General features: G+C 40.8%; 1 protein-coding gene across 1 annotated transcript in view; it reads left to right on the forward strand.

Annotated features, from left to right (window-relative positions):
- Positions 1-18,682, forward strand: part of TSPAN4 (tetraspanin 4) — a gene marked incomplete at both ends in the record, with an annotated part of 195,318 nt that overhangs the window by 119,303 nt on the left and 57,333 nt on the right. The window contains one exon of the mRNA XM_084262685.1: positions 7,276-7,467. Coding sequence (XP_084118811.1) covers positions 7,276-7,467 — 192 coding nt within the window. The remainder of the gene's footprint in view (positions 1-7,275; positions 7,468-18,682) is intronic.

Genomic DNA, 18,682 nt, shown 5'->3' on the forward strand with positions numbered 1-18,682 from the left:
AGCACCTTCCTGTTAAGTCATAGATACCTCATAATAGAGGTATTAATGAAAGAGTTCAAAAGTGGAAATAAATGAGTGTAGAACAACATAAAATTTTGGCTTCAGAGAATATACTGCAGGGTCTAGATTTGTTCTAAAAGAAAGGGTTGAGTCTGGGAGTAGGGCAGCATCTGTTTGTGATGCGTAATATACATGAGATAATCTCAGTGTCCATCTACTTGGTGGAGCTAGTATCCTTGAGGAGTTGAGACCAGCGGTGTGTAAGAAGCCATAAAACTGAGATCCCATCTGAACTAGGTGAGGAAAGGATTTCCCGAGTTGCTCCCTTTTGCAGAGGGGCCTTGCAGACTGCAAGCTTGGTTGGGTTTGGGGTTTTGTTTGTTTGGGGTTTTTTTTGTCATTTTGATATTTTTTCTTCTATACAAACTTCATGATGTGTCCTACTGTTGAAATCTCAAGTCTCAACAGACTTTTGAGGTCTATCCCAAGGCTGGATGGATTGGAGTATTTTTTGCCCTTATTTATGCTTCTCTGAAAAGACTCCTTCTGTCCTGTCTGCCAGCCTGACAATCAAGTGCTAAAGATGTGTGGATGGAGTATGGGGTGGAAAGGACACCCTTGTGTTCAGCCAAGCTTTAAAAGGATGCTTAATCCCTAGAGTGAGAAATCAGGCAGACTTTTTACAATGATCTAGAGGATACATAAGCCTAGTTCTCATTGATTTTTTGATGCAAATTATGAGACAGCTCAAGTGCTTTGGAGTGGTGACAGCTGAGAATTTGCTGGCAGCTGCCCAATTTCCATAAGGAATACTAAAAAAGGGCCATGGCTGCAAATGCAGGCAGCATTATAGAGAAGGAAGTACATGTGTTTGAAGAGCTGAAGTGGAGGTATCCTATTCTGCTTCAGAAATGGATTTAGATAGTTTAATCCTTTATTTTTATTTTTAAATGTACTATAGCATAAGCACTGTGGTGTTCCTAGTTTAGCTATTTATTGTACCAGCACATGAGTCCATTACATGTGGGCACGAGTTCTAGGATTTTCCTGTAACTGTCTGTATTAAACTGCAAAAGATCTAGTGGACTGGGCATGTAGAAGTTAGTAGGTCTTGCTTCAGATTTACTGAAGCTATGAGATAAGAGTCTGGATAGGATCTGTATGCCCACTGGAAAAGAAATACGGCTTTTATAGGTCTAATGGATCCAAGAGAGGAAAAGAGACTGAATTTGTTTCTAAATTTCATGAATAAACAGATTTCTAAATTTTGTGTTGAAATAAGCTGTGCTTTCTTTGATACAAAATCAAGAGCATGATATGTAGGTAAGGAGAAACAGGGACTTAATATAGCTACTGACTGTTATCTGTATCTGTAACCCTGTCTCTGAAAATAGGTTGATACCAAGCAAAGCAAGGAAGCCAAAAAAGAGAAAGAATGAAATTCAAACTGCAGATGAACATTAAATCTAGGTGGGGGAAGAAGGTGATGTAAGGAGAACATACAGAGGTTCATAATGCTGAAAATGCTTTATCTAGCTGAGTATCAAATTTTTGGTGAACACTGAGAGAATATAAGAAAAAGGAGAGATGCTTTTACCAGCTGCTTCAATTAATGGTTTAGGTCTTCTGCAAGGGCTGCATGTAAAATACCATTTTTAAATAAATGCTAGGAGACCTTGCCCTCCTTTGATCCCTTTTTTTAATGTGCTTCTATTTTGTCATCCATAAAACTCTATGGTAATGAATTCTAGAATTTAATTAAATGTTTTGTGAAAACATACTTGAGTTTATTGGTTTTCAACCCGCAGACCAAATAACCTCTAGCTTTTTTATCTCAAGATAAGTGAATAATGATCCTCTGTTCACCTTTCCCATCCCACATCAGCATTTATGGACTGCTACTGTTCCAGTCTCTTCACTCCCAGGAAAGTGGTCCCTACTGACTGATCTTTTTTCAAGTTTTTTTTTTCCCCTAGTTCTTTTAAAATTGCTGTTAAAAGGGCACAGATGAGATCATGGTCATTTTAGATGAAGTCTGTGCATATCCTTCAGCTGCGCACTACAGAGCTCTAGATCCTCAATGTGCTAAGCATAGAAATGTGCTTCACTTCCCCACTTACTACTCCATTTAAGTTTCTAAAGGCAGAGCCAAAAAGGGATTAAATTTTATGCCATCTTTTATTTGTTAACTTTCCATAGAACATCCTGTATTTGTTGAATTCCAGTCCTCTGACTAGCAAGAGACATGCAGCTTGTGCTACACGGAGGTGATACAACTAGTGGTGGGACACTGTCTGTGAATTCAGTCACCCCATGTGCTGGCAGTTGGTAGTGGTGGTGTGGTTCTATGTGGTCTAATGTCCACAAACTGCTGGCTTGAAGGTGTTTTTAAGAAGTGACCAGTCCTTCCCTAAAGATAGGCAGTAGCTACACTGACAGGTTGTTTACCTGCACTTGTATAGAGCACCATGGTCTCTGCATCAACAAGCACACTTCTGCTTTTTCTATGTAGGATTCTTGATTCATTTGACCCTGCCGGTGTATATATGTATTCCATTTCCACCTCTTCTATGTGTCTAGAGGAAAAGAACAGGAATTTAAGTATGCTTTATATTGCAAGGATATTTGCTGGATAAAGTTCACATCACTACTATTAATACTTTGATGTTGATTTGTCCATTGTACACCATACTACTCCATAGTTAGAGAGGGAAGCGTATTCACACAAGAATACCCGGATAGCAAGTGAGATTGAGAAAGCCCTTCCTAGTTTAAATAGGTGGTGACTGGGGGAGAAAAACCCTCCAAGTGAGTTAGTTTAACTACAGGGCAACTGATTGTGCCTTCTACTTGGATTCTCTTATCAGTGTATTTTTAATAAGTGAGGACATTTTCCTCAAAGAGGAAGTATGATGGGTAGATCCTAATCAAATACAAGAAGTCTCAATTAGATGTATTTTCCATGTAATAAAACCAGTAAAAAACCCACTTAAAGACACCAACACCATTATCATGAATGACAAGGCAATTTCTCCACCAGGATTTTAAGTGCACAGATGTAACTTCGGAATAATTTTCTCCAACACCACGCGTATATCCAGGGCTGTTTGGGATTACTTTGCTTACCATACTCCTACTGTAAGATCAATTCTAAATGTACCCACTGAAGTCTGAATAATTTATTTTCTAGTCCATTAGAACAATTTGGAGGATCTAATTCCGTAGGCAGCTTTTCTGCCAAGAGAGCGAGCGCACACGTGCCTGTGTATCTCTTGGGGAAGCAGAGACAGGCTGAATCTGCTTTCAGAACACGCCACCTGCTTTACTGCTTGACTCTGCTGTATAAATGCCTGTGAGCAATTTGCCTTGAACTGAAGAAACCGCCCCTTCCACAGCCAATCACAAAGTCCAGGGCTTGCAAAGAACCCACTACTCATGTCTCTGTACTCTGTATTCTGCAACTCAAGCACAGAGATAAGGAACAGGCTATTTGAGATTTACACTGAAGTCGGTTCCAGAACAATTAAATCTGGTAGCCCTAATAGTCTTAGGTCTATGTCATTATCCCTTCTTGTATCCCACTGTTTTGGCCTTAGAATAAAAGCTTTTATAAAAACTGCAACTTTTATTGGAAAAAAAGTGTTAGAGGAAGCTGCATGTTGCTTCAGATTTGGCCATGAGCTTGCCAAACAATGGATTATCATAAACAATTAGGCAAATAATGTGTTAAACATTTCACAAGGGAATTTTTCAAGTGCCATTGTCAGGACCCTGACATCTTTGAGGCAGATTTTTTTAATTTATAAGTCAACACTGCACTCACGTGAAATCAATACAGACTCATATTTGTCTGCCAATAAATCAGGTTCAAGCTGTAGACTTCTTGCTAATCTTTTTGTATTAATATTTTCTCTTTTAACCATGACAGCTTCACTGTTTGCATGGAAGCCCCCAAATTGTCAAGACTAGCCCAGTTAATGGTTTTGGGGTTTGTTTAGTTTCACATCTCAGCAAGCCTTGAAAGCTGTCGAGATTTATCGTCTCATCATTCTGCTTCTGACTGCTTGACACAAACAAGAACTGGAATAGGGTAGGGAGGGAAAAAGTGAAGGAAGGGGAACGTCATAAATAAGTAAAGCTATCTATAACTTAACAGCTCCTTAGACACCAAGATGAAATCATAATGGACAGGTACCATGGAACCAGCTCCAACCCTTTTCTCTTCCCTCTGATCCAGAATAAATACATGTGATCCTTCTGATCCCTGGATCTTAGAGTGGGAATTACAGTACTGTTCTGTTCAGAAAGGAAGAGGGGGGAGGGAGAAAGCTTTTTGAATGGGAACAGAAACTGTTCTGCTATGGTTGGAAAGGTTCCTGTGGCTGTCTTGGCTCGCTTAAGCATTTCCTTAACCTGGTGCTTGAGCGTTATTATGGTCATTGGACAGAGACTTACAGGTGTGCTTCACTCCTTGGTGGAAAGAGGACTTCAAGAAGTTTAGATTGGAGTTAAGGGCAGCTTCTGTTTCCTAGGGCTTGGTTTGACAGCTTAGTGACTTCATTTAAGGACCATGAGGTGTCATTTTGGTGTGGGAAGAGGAACAGGACTGAACTGAGGTGGAGCAGCCCTCAGTAATGTGTGCTGACATTTCCTAAGCAGCACTTCATGAAATCCAGTTTGAGCCTGACTGGTTAATGCTCAAAGGGATCCTTTTGTGCATTTCAGATTTTTAGAAGAGCTGTGCATTATCTCTTCAAAAATAGAAAGATAATGAGCTGCTAGAGAACATCGTGTATATTAAGAATATCTCTGAATCAAGGGCAATGTACTGAGATACTCCTGCTGACCAACTGTCCTGAAATATTCAGCCCTGATCTAAATGGGTACAGCCACAGTCACAGCATTTTGCCAGGCATTGCCTAGCTTTGTGTTTTGTGGCACTGCTGAATTCCCAATTTCCATAGACAAGAATGGCTTTGGAGGAAGAAGCAGCTTGAATCAAATGCCCTAAGGGAAATGATGTGTTATACAACCTAAAGAATTTAAGGGGTGATGAAGGAGCAGGTAAGCAGGTCTTGCTGTTACTGAACACAGCAGCATCCTTGATGAGACCCACCTCTCGTACAAATTCTAGTTGTAGGTGTCAACATCACTCAAAGCAGATTAGCAACGTGGGGAGTGCAAAAGGTGATGAAACAAGCTGCCTGTTATTGGTACTGTTGAATTGCTTCAGAACAAAGAACTGAACATAATAGCTAAATGTATTGCAAGGTGATGTCTCTGCAGCTGCTGGGCATCTGCCTTCGTTATGCTTAATTGGGCCATTTATGTGGTCTCAGTGTGCCTGTGGCTCTGAGGCTGATTTTGAGGCAGAAGCACAGTTGTTCTTCCCATCCCCTTCCTCAGCCAGTTGAGTGCTATTCCTGACTGTACTTCAGCACTCTGATGGGTTCAGTTTTAACTTGGGTGTCTGCCACCTCTCCTTTGATGCTGTTCTCTCCCATATTAAGGAATTTATTCCTTCTTTTTTTTTTTTTTTTCCCCTTGGGCAATGGTGATAGCTTTTGTTTGTATCATCTCTGTTGCCTTAAATTATCTTCTGTGGGTTGACTTCTTGTTCTTCCCCCTCCTCTCCTCTGGTTATTCTTCAATCATTTTAGACCATGTTGAAGATCATGGTCCATGAGTGGGAATAGAGGGGAAGTATTTCCACATATGTGGTCAGGCCATGGACTGTCCAGCCATGGTGCTTGTAGAGGGTGCTTTGGAAAAGGGTGGATGTTGTGATATTTGATATCTGTATATGAAAAGGCTGCTGATAGAGATGATCCGTGTGTCCTGGAGTCCACCTTCTCTCACTGGGGACACACAGGTTGATGCAGCTGAGTATGTGACAATTAAGGTACCGTTTGCTCCTTGGTTCTGAACAAAACAGACTGGTTTGCAGCTGGGGTGAGGAGTCCTGCCTCAAGACACAACTGCCTTTATTGTCCCTTATTGAGGGGGAATTCAGTGGCATGTAGAGGCAACCTTAGCAATTAGTGTAAGAAATTGCTTTGGCTTTTGTGTTTCTCTTCTGCGTTTCATTTCTGAGGCTTAGCTCTGCCCCGGGATTACCTCTGTCTTTTTCGTTCCCTGGTTCATGAGCTGCTCTATGTTCATGCACTTTATGCAGACATTTAATTGATATGCTCCTATGTCTGGCTTACTACTTTACAAACACAACTTCTTTCCGAGCCTTTAATTGATTTGGATAATAAAGTGCAATTATAAAACTCAATAAAAAATGGTTATTTTAAAGGGAGAGCAGGAAAGAAAGAAACCTAAGTGATGCTCTGCTATGTGGCTATAATAATGCAAAATCCCTTTTGGTTTAATTCTATTTAATTGCTGAGTTTTGGTTAGATTGTTACAATTCTGCAGGCTTTCTTGCAATTACAAGCAGCATGCTTATAAATGTTTGCATTTTATAAAAGTTCCTTGTGTATATAATAGTTGTTAATCTTATGTTTTTTGTGGTGACTGCTGCCTGCACTGCATCTTCCATTCTCCTTGTTCACATGCCTGAGGAGCCTGTACTACTGCTCAGCTCTCAAACTTGTCCTAAGCCAGCCAATTCCTCTTCTAAGGGATGAATTACCAAACTAGTGGCCACATTAAGAGTAAACATCTGTATGATTTAACATTATGGGAGGATTCTCCCTCATTCTCTGGCCCTTTTTCACTCTAATTACTGTTTTGATTCTAAGAAAGGTTAGACCTTGGACAGAAAATATTGAAGGAGAGGTGTGAGGAGTCCTACCAGGGGATGCTCTGACAGGATTTGTTTATGGCATGTGCCAGGGATGGGAGGCATTGTATTGGGATGGGAAGACCAGGGTATCAAAAATGGTTCAGCCATTCTGTGCAACTCTCTGAGGTACCTAAATAGGATATGGATGTTTCAGTCCATTTGAGATCTGAATCTTTGGGTATTTCTCCTTTATGCAGTGTCTGCTTTTTCACTAGAGAGGAAGAAGCCTGGTATTTGAAGTTGTGTCTTGGATTTAGGACATCTGAGTCTTCTCATGAGCGTTTACATCTTACTGATGAGTTCCACCTCTGGATTTTTTTTTCCTTTCACTTTGTTTTCCCAATAGAAAGTGCCATGGTTTCTTACTAGATATGACTACTGGGTTTACCTCAGCAGAGCATTCCTACTGGTGCCATATGGGTTGATATCTGGGGTTCTTGGATATGCTAACCGAGTTTCTTTGTTTCTCTTTATTTTCCCAGTTGGGAGGCTGTGGAATCCTTGGAGTGGGCATCTGGCTGGCTGTTACTCAAGGGAACTTTGCCACCCTCTCCTCTTCTTTCCCATCCCTGTCAGCTGCCAACCTACTGATTGTCACAGGGACATTTGTCATGATCATTGGCTTCGTGGGCTGCATAGGCGCCATCAAAGAAAACAAGTGCCTCCTGCTGAGTGTGAGTATTAAGCTTCTATGCTGTTGCAGTGTTTGCTGCCTTAAGATGCTGGTGTTAAGGTGTCCTGTATTACAGAAGTTGCCAACTTAACAAGGATGAGATGTGAGTCATGTTTACATCACTCTGATAGCTCTAAGAAACCTCTAGACCATTCCTGACCATGCTTTTAACATGTCCTTGGAGGATGAGATCTCTAAGAAGGGAATGGTTAGTAGTGGTATGGGTTTCCTTGAACTCTTCAGAGAAGAGGAAGAGATTTGTGAAGACATCTTTTGCAGTGTGCCCTTGAATAACGTTTTACTCAGCTTTGGTAGCCATCAACTCCAGATGTCTACCCCAGTGGGACTGATGAAGTTTTGGGCAGAAAGATCATTGTAGGCAGGAAACATTGTAAAGAGGTTGATTTTTGTTTAAATTGGAAATTAAGTCCTTCAGATTTGGCAGTGCTGGTGTTGCTAGTCATTAACTCTCAAAAGGCTGAGATGTCAGGAAACAAAGGTGCCAGCATGAGGAAACTGCAACAAAATCAAAGATTAATAAGGTTCCAGCTGTCCATGATTTAACAGAGGCTTGGTCCATGTCCCTGGTGTATTTTATTAAAATGGAACTTGGTGCCACTCAAAACTGGACTTTACGAGTTGTGAGAGCCTGCTGTAACTGGTGTTAGTGTATATATTTGGTTCTGTTCAACTGAAGACCAGGAAGGGAGGTGATCTTGCTGCTCAAGTTCAGGATTTTACCATGAGGTTTGGCAAACCTCAGAGTGAAGTGAAGCTGGGATTTAGTTTGTTGAGCTGGTGATTCCTTTGTAAAAGTCTGTTCCTCACTGTGCTTCACGTATTCGTTTTGCTCCCCGGGAACTACAGAATAAGTCAAGGCACACAGCCCCCAAGAACAATTAATCCATTAAAAATCTTCAAGTGACTGTGAGATTTCAACCTCAATAGAGGATTCTTTCCAGACTCCTGCCTTAAATGGTTGTTTCTGCTGATTTTTAACAAGTAAAAGGCAGGACTAGTCAGTCTAGGTTAGTAAGAGCTATTTATGCTGCAGCTAGGTGGTTTGAAACTAAAATGAACAACATAAATAGCAATTAAGGCAATTTTGTGAGTAGAAATTTACACTGGGAAGACTGAAGTTAGAATCTGAGCCTGAAAGTCCTTGACAATTTTAACAGTCTTATAAATAGCCACTTTGTGGAGAAGTGTCTGGTCAGGCAGATGCAATTGCTAGATTACAGCTTCAGTGCCAGTGCAGCAGGAGTCCACAGGGTGCTCAGTCTAATGATGTTACTTATATGTGCACCTGTTTTGTGCTTTTTTTGGTCAAAGGCCTAGCTCAGGTGTGACCATAAATTAGAGGTGTCATTTTATGTATCAGGATCAGGATTTAGCAGTCAGTCTTTGGTACTGGAATAGTTTCTGTCTTTTATCTCATACGGTTTTCTGGTCGTCCTCACTCCTTTTGGGAAGGGTAAAGTCTCCCTTGATCAGCTGCTATTGGTGAGTGTACTCTGCCACCCCAAGGTGGGCATCCTTTTGGGAGGTGCAGATGTTTGTGGGTACCACTCCTCCTAACATGTACAGAACAATACTGAGAATCTAATGCCCTTCAATGCATGATAGAAGGACTAATGCCCTTCAGCACGTGATGTAAGGACTGTACTTGATGGGTCAAGTAATGCAAAGGAATCCAAACTCATTTAGGAGCTCTTTGGATGGGAGAATTGGGAAGCATGATCTGATTCGGTACCAGCATTTCACTATCTGCCTGTCCTTACCTTTGTGAACCACAGCTATTCAGCAATGCCTCTATTTTAGATTAGGGCTGATTACAGTTACTTTAATTCTGAATAAACCAACTATAGACTGTTGAAATGGTGTTTCGTTAGTCAGTGTTGAATTAACTTCTTGTTTAGTCAGTCTTTCCACAATGTGCATCGATACTCATGAAATATGAGTGAGATTTTTGAGCTCTGATGGGTTCTTCTATTGAGTCTATCTACTTGGAAGGGGAATGGGTGGTGGTAGGAGCTTCTGTTTCTTGGTGCAAAACCTTATTATGTAGGCTTGTTCTTAGTCTGTCTTTCTCCTGATTGCTAGTTCTGTTTGACCTGTGTTTGAGATAGTGTTTTTCAGTTAGGGCCAGGGCATTGGTTTAGTCCAGCTGCTGTTTTTTTAGGTAGGATTGGTAGCAAAATAAATACTTGAAGGAACAAACTTCCTGAATATCAAACCAAGGCTGCTGTCAGGGTCTGTGGTTGCCGTGTCTCTAAGGTCTTTTCTTATTTCACAGGCATTCTCAACACTGTTCTGCCAAAATAAAAACTATACCCTCACAAAATATCTCTGTTTTTGTTAAATATCCCCAAGAATGCCCCTTCTTTACTACTTTTTAAGAGGGCTGTTTTGTTGCAATTGGGATTTTATAAGATTTACCATCTAAGTTGCAAAGCGTAAGCTACTAAACATGGGCAACCTTGTGTGTACGACAGACACTGTGTTCAGCAGTCATTGCAGGATCAGGTCATCTGGCTTTGTTCCTGATAGAAAATAAGATTTAATTTTTACTGAAATTCTGTAGTTCATGTCTCCAGAAGGTATCACCACAAATGTGACAGCAACTAAGTTGTCCTGCTCATGTGTGATGTCACTACTGTATTTTCTTGTACAGTGTTTGGTTTAGCTAACTTTTCCTAACTTTTTGGTCCATTTGGAAATAGGAGCTTTGGTAGTGCACAGCCAAAGAAACTGCAGTCTGGCTGCACAGATGTTTAAGGCAGGCTGATGGAGGCTGTTCGATTGCCTGGGTAGTATATTCTTCTGTACTGTTCATGGGATAATGTATTTGATTTTAACCTCCTGATATTTGGCCAGCCCCAGCACTATGGACCAATAAGGAGCAAAGTGCTAAACAAATTTAGTGAATTGGGATGGACAGATGATAGACAAGGTGTACAGGCAGTTGAAATAATTTTGTGGTGAGCTTAAAAGCAATGAAAAGCTATTAATGGAGTACTAAAATGGAATCAAGAAGCAAAAGATAGGATATTGTGTGGTCCCTTGCATGTTTCAGTAGTCTGTATGTAATAATCTCACGAAGTGAGGCTTGGAATGGATGAAAAGAAAGGAAGTGGAATTAACTAAGCTGAAGTATCCGGGCATGCTGGCATAGTTGGGTGACAGATACTTAAGTTATAACCTATGTATATGAGATCAAACACTGCTCCACTGATTAGAACATCATTCTGCATCTCTCTGAGTGAGTAGCAGGCTTCACTGGCCTCCCCCTTTCCTCTGCTCAATAAGTGTGAGAAAAAGTCTGGCATGTTAAGTATAACCACAGACAGTAGTAATGATGATGCAAATGTCATCTGGTTCACCAGATCCTATCTGCCTTTACTGTTTTCCTGTTGCCTCCTGCTCTGAAATCACGCTCCTAAGACCTCCTTGAAGGCACTTATGATATAAGCATACAGATCACATGGATGTGCCTGGCTTAACCAAGAACAATTTGGACCTTCATTTGCTATTATCTCCTGTAGTGCACCCCATCCTAACGATAGGTTTGTGTTAGTCTTTAGACCTGCAAGGGCTGGATAGACAAATTTCACATGAGACAAGAGCACCTCTTACTCTGCTCCTAAAAGCAGAAGAGAGAGAAAAGGATTTGGCACTTATAAGTTGGGGAAGGATGTAGTTGGGAGCATGTGCTGCTGTTACTGGTACGGGTGGTTTGCAGAAAGACATGGGTGATATTGGAGGCATGGAGTACCACTGGAGTCCTAAAATGGACTGTGAGGGAGCAGGGCAGGGACAACTACTAGATCAAAACAACTGCACTGGAGGAGTAGAGTTTTATGTGGTGTTAGACAGCAGGATGTTTGTGTGTGGTGCTGCCTTACAGTTAGTGCGATTGCTTAATGATGAGATTTCCCAAGGAGTCTGCTTATGTGAATGAGAAATGAGCAGAATCAAAGAGACATTTCAATCTATTTATGTTTCACCCAGTATGTTGCAGAGCAGGTGAGACTGTTCCTTTACCTTTGGGTTCTTCACATATGACATTTGTATCAGGTTGTCAGAGCAAACCTGTAAGTAATTTGGTATTAGGCTGCTGTGATGTGAGGTGTAAATGATAATTGCTTACCTCTGGCATTTGCCAATGACTTTTGAAAGAAAGGAGGACAGACAAAGTGTTTTAAGTAGAAGAGGACAGATGGAGAATGGAGGTCAAAAGCAGAAGTAAAGTTTGTAAATGAGAATTTTGCATAGCTGTGCATTAGTCAGGATTGATCCATGTTAGGTCTCTGAATAGGGAGTTTAGGTACCCTAAGGCTTCACAGTTTTACTGACTGGAAAGAACTTACCTGGTGTCCACCAACTAAGGAGCTGTCAGGTATTCTTTACTCAGTGGCAAAGTAAAGGCAGGACAAGGCCTCATTAATCTCTCAAGAAACAGGCCCGATCCTATTTCTCTGCATTCAGAGGAACAGAATAATCTGAAAATCTGAAATAAAGAGTGAAAAATAAAATATTTAAAAGGCAACCTAAACCATCCTATACATTCTGCAAAAATACACAGAGGGGTGAGTTGTGCAGCTGTCATTCTAAGATCTTGGTGAACAAAGAATGGATTTTTGCAGTAATTCTTATTTGCTCAAGCTACAATGTGAAAGAAGATAAACTTTTCCATCATGAGATTTCCCTAGGGAAATCAGAGCAAATGGCATTTCTTGAAATAAGTATACAAGCTGGTGTATATAATCTTGCATCTGAATGTAGATGCAAATTGATGAGTGGAGCAGGCAAACAATGCTTTCTTGCTTCAGTAAGATTCTTGACATTTCAGCTATTCTTCTTGCTCAAGATTCTGTAACAGAGATCCCTCTGCTTCAGGCTTAGCAGTAATTAGGAAATGGCAGATTTGTTCTGATGGGTCAGGTTACTGTCCTTGTCCTCAGCAGGTGACAGAGGTAATAACCAGAGGTAGTAAGTCAGACTTGAGAAAGTTCGTTTATGGGTTTCCGTTGATTTTTTTCATGGATGGTTGACCCTGCATTGCACGATCACCTAGCTGTGCTGCAGGTCTCTATAGGCTATCTTGAGACAAAATTAAGAGTCCATTTACGCTGCATTCCCCTTTGCAAATCTGTTCTAGATCTAATGTCCACCAGAGCTATTAGCTATAGTCATCATCTTGGTGAATTTTAGCAAAACATTTAGCTTGAGTGCTCCTAACACTGTTGTAGTGCATATGCTTTTCAGCTGAGGGCAGGTCCTTGGGGAAGATGAGGTACCATCTTCCCGAGCCACTCTAGCATGATCAGTTATGATGCTGACTTCAGACAAGTGCTGAATGTACAAGTACACATACCATTGCTCTGAGTTAAAGAAATTTATGCCTAAGTAACACTTCCATGCTCAGATGTTGACCTAGCTGATCCTTAGGTGTCTGTGTAAACATTGTCTATTAGGTTAATTGCTTAAGATCTGTGTTTGCAGAGCTAAATTGCTTGAATTCTGTGCCTTTCATACATGCTCAGCAGAGTTCTATATTTGCATGCTTGCAGTGAAAAAGGTTGTTATTCCATGGAAAGTCCAGGTTAAGAATCTCATATCTAGGTGTTAAATCATGATGGATTATGTTATTTATTATCTGTATTACAGTATCCCCTACAGGCAGCCCATGAGATCAGAATACTCATTCTGTATAAAAGTCCTGGTGAGAGGAGGTCCCTGGCCAGTAGAGCTTACCATCTAAATAGATAAGACAAATGGAAAGTATTATTATCCTCATTAGACAGATGGGGAGCTGCAGCAAAGTGAAACTAAGTGCCTTGAGTAGGTTGCGCTGGGAGATTGTGGGAGAGCTATGAAGCAAACCCAGATTCTCTAAATCTCCACTCAGTGCCTTTGTCATCTTTCTCTGATTACAGCAGAATATGTGTAGCTGTCCTGGGTGCGACAATGACCTTTAAGAAGTATTTAGTCCATGTTTCTCTAATAGTAATGACAATTTTGATTTTTCATCATATGTATTATGTCCAAATAATAAATAACTATGCCAAAGCAAAGTTAGTTCTCAATTTTTATTTCGTTGACAGTGCCTAATTGGCACAATTAGTTGGTTTCCATACTCTCAATGCCAGGCTGTCCCAGCTGATCTGATCAGCCTAATTGCAATGTTGCTCCAGTTAAATTGGAAACAGGACATGCAGAGAAGCTGCCAGAAGGGGCATGTGAACATGGTCTAATGCAAATTTTTGCAAATAGGAACTTACTTATGGTCCAGAAATAATAGTCACTGGTAAAAACAGGTATCAGGCCCTTTGGGAAGGAAGGATTTTTGTGTCTATTTGGTTTTTGCAGCACACATGTAGAGATACCATGTTTCTGGACACTTGCAACTGAAATAATAACCCGTGTCCTGGAAGGAAATAAGATCCCAAGTCAGTTCTTTTTCTTTTCATCCCCTGGTTTTTAGACAATTTTTTTTTCCTCCGGTGTTTTGTTACAAAGAACATATTCTGCTCCTGGTTGGGATGTGCAAGGTGGCCAATAATCCAATCAAAAGAAGCAGAGAATGAGTCTTGGTTGTGTAGACCTTAAGGCCTAAAGAGGCCATAAATTTATGTAGGGAATTCTTCACCACGTATTGACCATACAGGAATATATTAGAAAGAGGAAAGGGTTTGAAGTAGACAAAATGCTCATTCCTCTCTGATTATCCAAAGCCAGCTGCTTTCTTATAAAGCACCAAGGTTGGATACATTCCATCAGATCAAGGATTTGATAAGTAAGAAGATAGCTTAGATATGCTCTCTTTCCTCTCATCCCTGATTTGTAGCTAAGCCTGGTTTTATTTATTTGTTTATTGATTTTTTTTTTCTAAGAAAAGCTGAAGCTGATTACTGAGAAGAGTAAAGAAAATAATCGTTGACAGATCTACATCAGTGAATTAATAAGATCAGAATTAAATCTTCATACTAGATTAGGGCCAGCTATGGAAAGAACTGATACTATATACGTGTCTGGATGACTACCCAGGCATCAAAAAGTTTTTATTTCTGGAATAGTCCAAGGGGAAAATGAGTGCCCATGATGTTTTGTACTGTGCTGTTGAGAGTTTTCTGAATTTCAGCCAGCTCATCTGTAAGTGAAATAGCAATAAAGAAAATGAGGAAAAAGTTAATGAGTGGGAAGAAAAAGAGAATAAAAAACCCTACTGTTTTCAATAGTGTCACAGGATCCAATCAGAGACCTGACAGCTGAAACTCCATTGGTGACAGGAAATTTATTTCAAAGCCACTAAATGGGAAAGAAATAGTCTGTGAATTACTTCACCTCAGTAAATTAATACTGCAGACGAAACACTAGATTCTCATTCCAGCTTAGCACATGAGCTTGTGTTCTTTTAGCAATTTCAAGTAGCAAAATCAGGGAAATTATTGCAGCCACAGCAGCAAGTGCTGCAAAGACCAGGAAGATACCATGCACACAGCCTGAGAGCATTATACATCATGTGTAAACACTTCTCTGTGTAGTGCTGTGGTGCATATTAAAGGCCTAACTTCCTACCTGTTTGAACTGTAAATACTGAGCACAAAACTCCCCTAGTTTTGTTTCTTCTCCTTTATTGTTAAGAATCTGCTCGTCATTTCCCTTTTTTTAGGTCCTTCCGCTTGGCTGATACTGAAACTCAGGAGTGGATAGGACCGGAGTCCTGCCCTTCCTCCCTTCTTTTCTTCAGCTCTGGTAGCAGTTAATCAAAGGACCTGGGAACAGAGGAAAGAAAGTATAAAGCTGTTTTCCCTCCTTCCTTTCTGGTTTTAGACTTGAGCCTAGTCTCAGTGCGTAGGCAGGGCTTACCTCATAGAGTAGTGTTTATTTTTTTAATATAGATTGATGCAATACCACTAGTGCCTGATAGTGTTTTGAATCATAGAATCACAGAATAGCTCAAGTTGAAAGGGATCCATAAGGATTATAGAGTCCTGCTCCCTGCTCCTCACAGGACTACCTAGAACAGATTCACAGAATCACAAGGTTGGAAAAGACCTTTGAGATCAAGTCCAACCACTCCCGTCCTAAGCTCAACCATATCCTTAAGTACCTCGTCTACCCTTTTTTTGAACACATCCAGGGAAGGTGACTCAACCACCTCCCTGAGCAGCCTGTTCCAGGCCCTGGCAACTCTTTCAGTAAAAGTTTTTTTCTAATATCCAATCTAAACCTGCCCTGGCACAGCTTCATGCCATTTCCCTTTGTCCCATCTCCTGTTACGTGGCTGAAGAGACCATTGCCCACCTCTCTACAACCTCCTTTCAGGTAGTTGTAGGTGGTGATAAGGTCTCCCCTCAGCCTCCTCTTCTCCAGGCATCCCCAGCTCCCTCACCCACTCTTCATATGATTTGCCCTCCAGCCCCTTCACCAGCCTGGTTGCCCTTCTCTGGACTCGCTCGAGGACCTCACTGTCCTTCTTATGTTGGGGATCCCAGAACTGGACACAGTACTCAATGTGCGGCCTCACCAATGCCGAGTACAGGGGCACAATCACCTCCCTAAACCATATGGTCAGGAAAACACTTTCAAGAAAGCCTGTTTTCTGCTAGAGCTTGCCATCTCTGGACAGATGTGCTCATTGATCTATAAGGCTGACCTCTGCTGATTTTGATGGGCTTTTGCTCCAACCTGGGGTCGCCTGCAAGATCTGATAGGCAACAGAGTTACTGCCATTTCAAATGTAAAGGAGAGATAAACCGTATGTTCCCTGCCAACCCAGACATTCGTGCCACTTTTGAGCATAGCATTTGATAATTATTTTCCTAACAAAACTATCTCCTGTGATAGAAAGCCATGCACTTAGCAAAGCAGCATTTGTGTTTATATTCCAAATCATTTGTTTGCTATTTTATCTACCTTAACACTACTACTTAAGTCAAATAGCAGCATTGGCTTTTTTCTTTAAGGATTACAATTACCTGAACCTCAGAAAATTCTGGCTCTGGAGGTAAAGAAAAGGAGGCTAGTTTGTTTAAATTAGTGATGCCTACATAAGGTATTATAGACATTTCAGTTGCCCAACAGGAGGGTATTACCAGCCAAAAGGCAGAATTAGGTAAACCAAACAGGCTTGCCGATAATTTTTTTAAGCTGCTGCAGGACTGACTCTTGTGCATCTGATGCAGCAGTCTGTGTGTGGCACATTTGGGAACAGCAAACTGGGGACAAAACCAGCAGTAGAATTTAAATACAGGCAAAACACTCCACCTTGTCTCTTTTCTGTTCTTGACCATCTGTTCTCATCATTTCCTTCACTTACACATGCAGTGCAGTTTCTAGATGCTGTTTTGAGACTCCCAGAAAAAAGAGAAATTTTCTATTGTTATAATTAGCAGGTGAGGTCCCATTGCAACCTTAGCTTGGGGTTTGCAAATGCGTGTAAAGGGAGAGCTGCAGAATTTCAGAGTAATTATTTTCCCCTTCAGGTCATCATAATTCAGCTGGGCAGCATGGTCATGTCACTTGCCCTTATCTTGGGGGAGCATCTGTTGGTTTCCTAGCACTTGAGGTCAGCCAGATGTTTGATGTGAACATGAGTGTGAAGGCGGCCCTACCAACTCAACACTTCCCAAGCAGGGCTTATGGGGTACTGAGCTGTCCAAACAAGTTTCATGCTGGAGCTCCAGGTGACAAGAAATATCCTGGGTATGGTAGATTCAGAGAAGAAGCTCCATTTACTCAGTACAAGGACGATGTTAAAGTCTGAGTAAAAGGTCTAAGTTTAGACACTAATTAACTTTTCCTGTCTTTGCCATAGATGGAGAATATTGGATTAACCCCAAGCCAGAGCCTTTTTCTTTTATTTGCTGTTCCCATTAGGTGTGTTAGATGGACTCCAGCAACTACTTTGTTATTAATAGAGTGGTGCAGGCACTTGTAAGAGCTAGTCTGATGTTTCAGTTCTTCAGCCATGTTGCACTTCAGAAGTAGGGTGAGTTTCTGTCTTGCCTAGGGTAAAGATTGGCACCAGATCATGTCACACCTTTGCTTTATGTTTATACAAGAGATGGAGCAACTTGTAGAGTCAAAGGCCAACGAGACCTTTGTTTGTGCTAAGGAGTAATAATCTGCAAATGTGTTAAATGGGCCTATGCCCACCTACCGTTATGATATATGAGTGATGCCTAGCTAATATCTGATGACACTTCCTTGATTTTGAGTCAGTTTTTGGACAAGATGGAAAATTACTAGAAATGCCACACAATGCCAGTTAAAATCCTCTGACACACAGTACATGAATGTCAAGTCTCAACACTTACTTACTAATGCAGTAAGACTGAATGATTCCAAGCAGTGATGAGACTAAAATGAAACACTGTTAATGTGTTAAAACTACATATGTTGTATATCTTCCCAGAAATAATTACTGCAGATTTCTTTGAGCCTTATTGATCTGCAGGAGTTTTTGCACATTCTTAAAAAATATAGTCCAAACATAAACAGAGCTGTAGTGTATATTCAGCAGGCATAAAGCATGCACGGCTTTGTCACATTCACAATGAATTAACTATTAAGGCTTTTAGAGAATAATAGCTGATGAACCCAATTTAGATACATGCCATTTTCATAATGGAGTTTCTGCTCATAAGTTTGCTCATATACATTATTGCCTTTTTACAGTTTATGAGCAAACCTATCATTTTTATGCTGAAAAAAGAAGATCGGGAGGCTAAAAGAAGATCAGGAGGCTAAAGAGATTTACTTCCAAGGAAGCATTAAAAGAGCTAAATATGCACAGCATGGCAGAGGCGAGTGCTCAGATGGGACATAAGCCTACAGATACTCAAGGAGTCTAAATTCTGTGGGCAGAAAGGGTGTGTGCATGGTGCTACAAAAGTTAGTAAGTAGGAGCAATGGTATGGAAAAGAGAATTCAAACCAAGTGCCAGCAGACACTTTGGTACTGGGATGTAGAATCAGAATCCACTATGATAGAAATTGGTGAAAGCAAGCTGCCATTGCCCTTTTGTTGTGAAGTTCATGTGATAGATCAATACACTGGGATTTTATTGACTATAATTCCAGTTATTGTTATTGGCTGGGTGCTGTCCTGTCGTTTTGCATTCATTGCTCTGTCTCATTCTCTACAAGTCGTTCAGGCTGCAGCAGAACTCATTTCCAAGATGCAGGTACAATTCCCATTGCGTTTTT

The sequence above is a fragment of the Gallinula chloropus genome (assembly GCF_964237585.1).
Source record: "Gallinula chloropus genome assembly, chromosome: 4".
NCBI lineage: Eukaryota > Metazoa > Chordata > Aves > Gruiformes > Rallidae > Gallinula > Gallinula chloropus.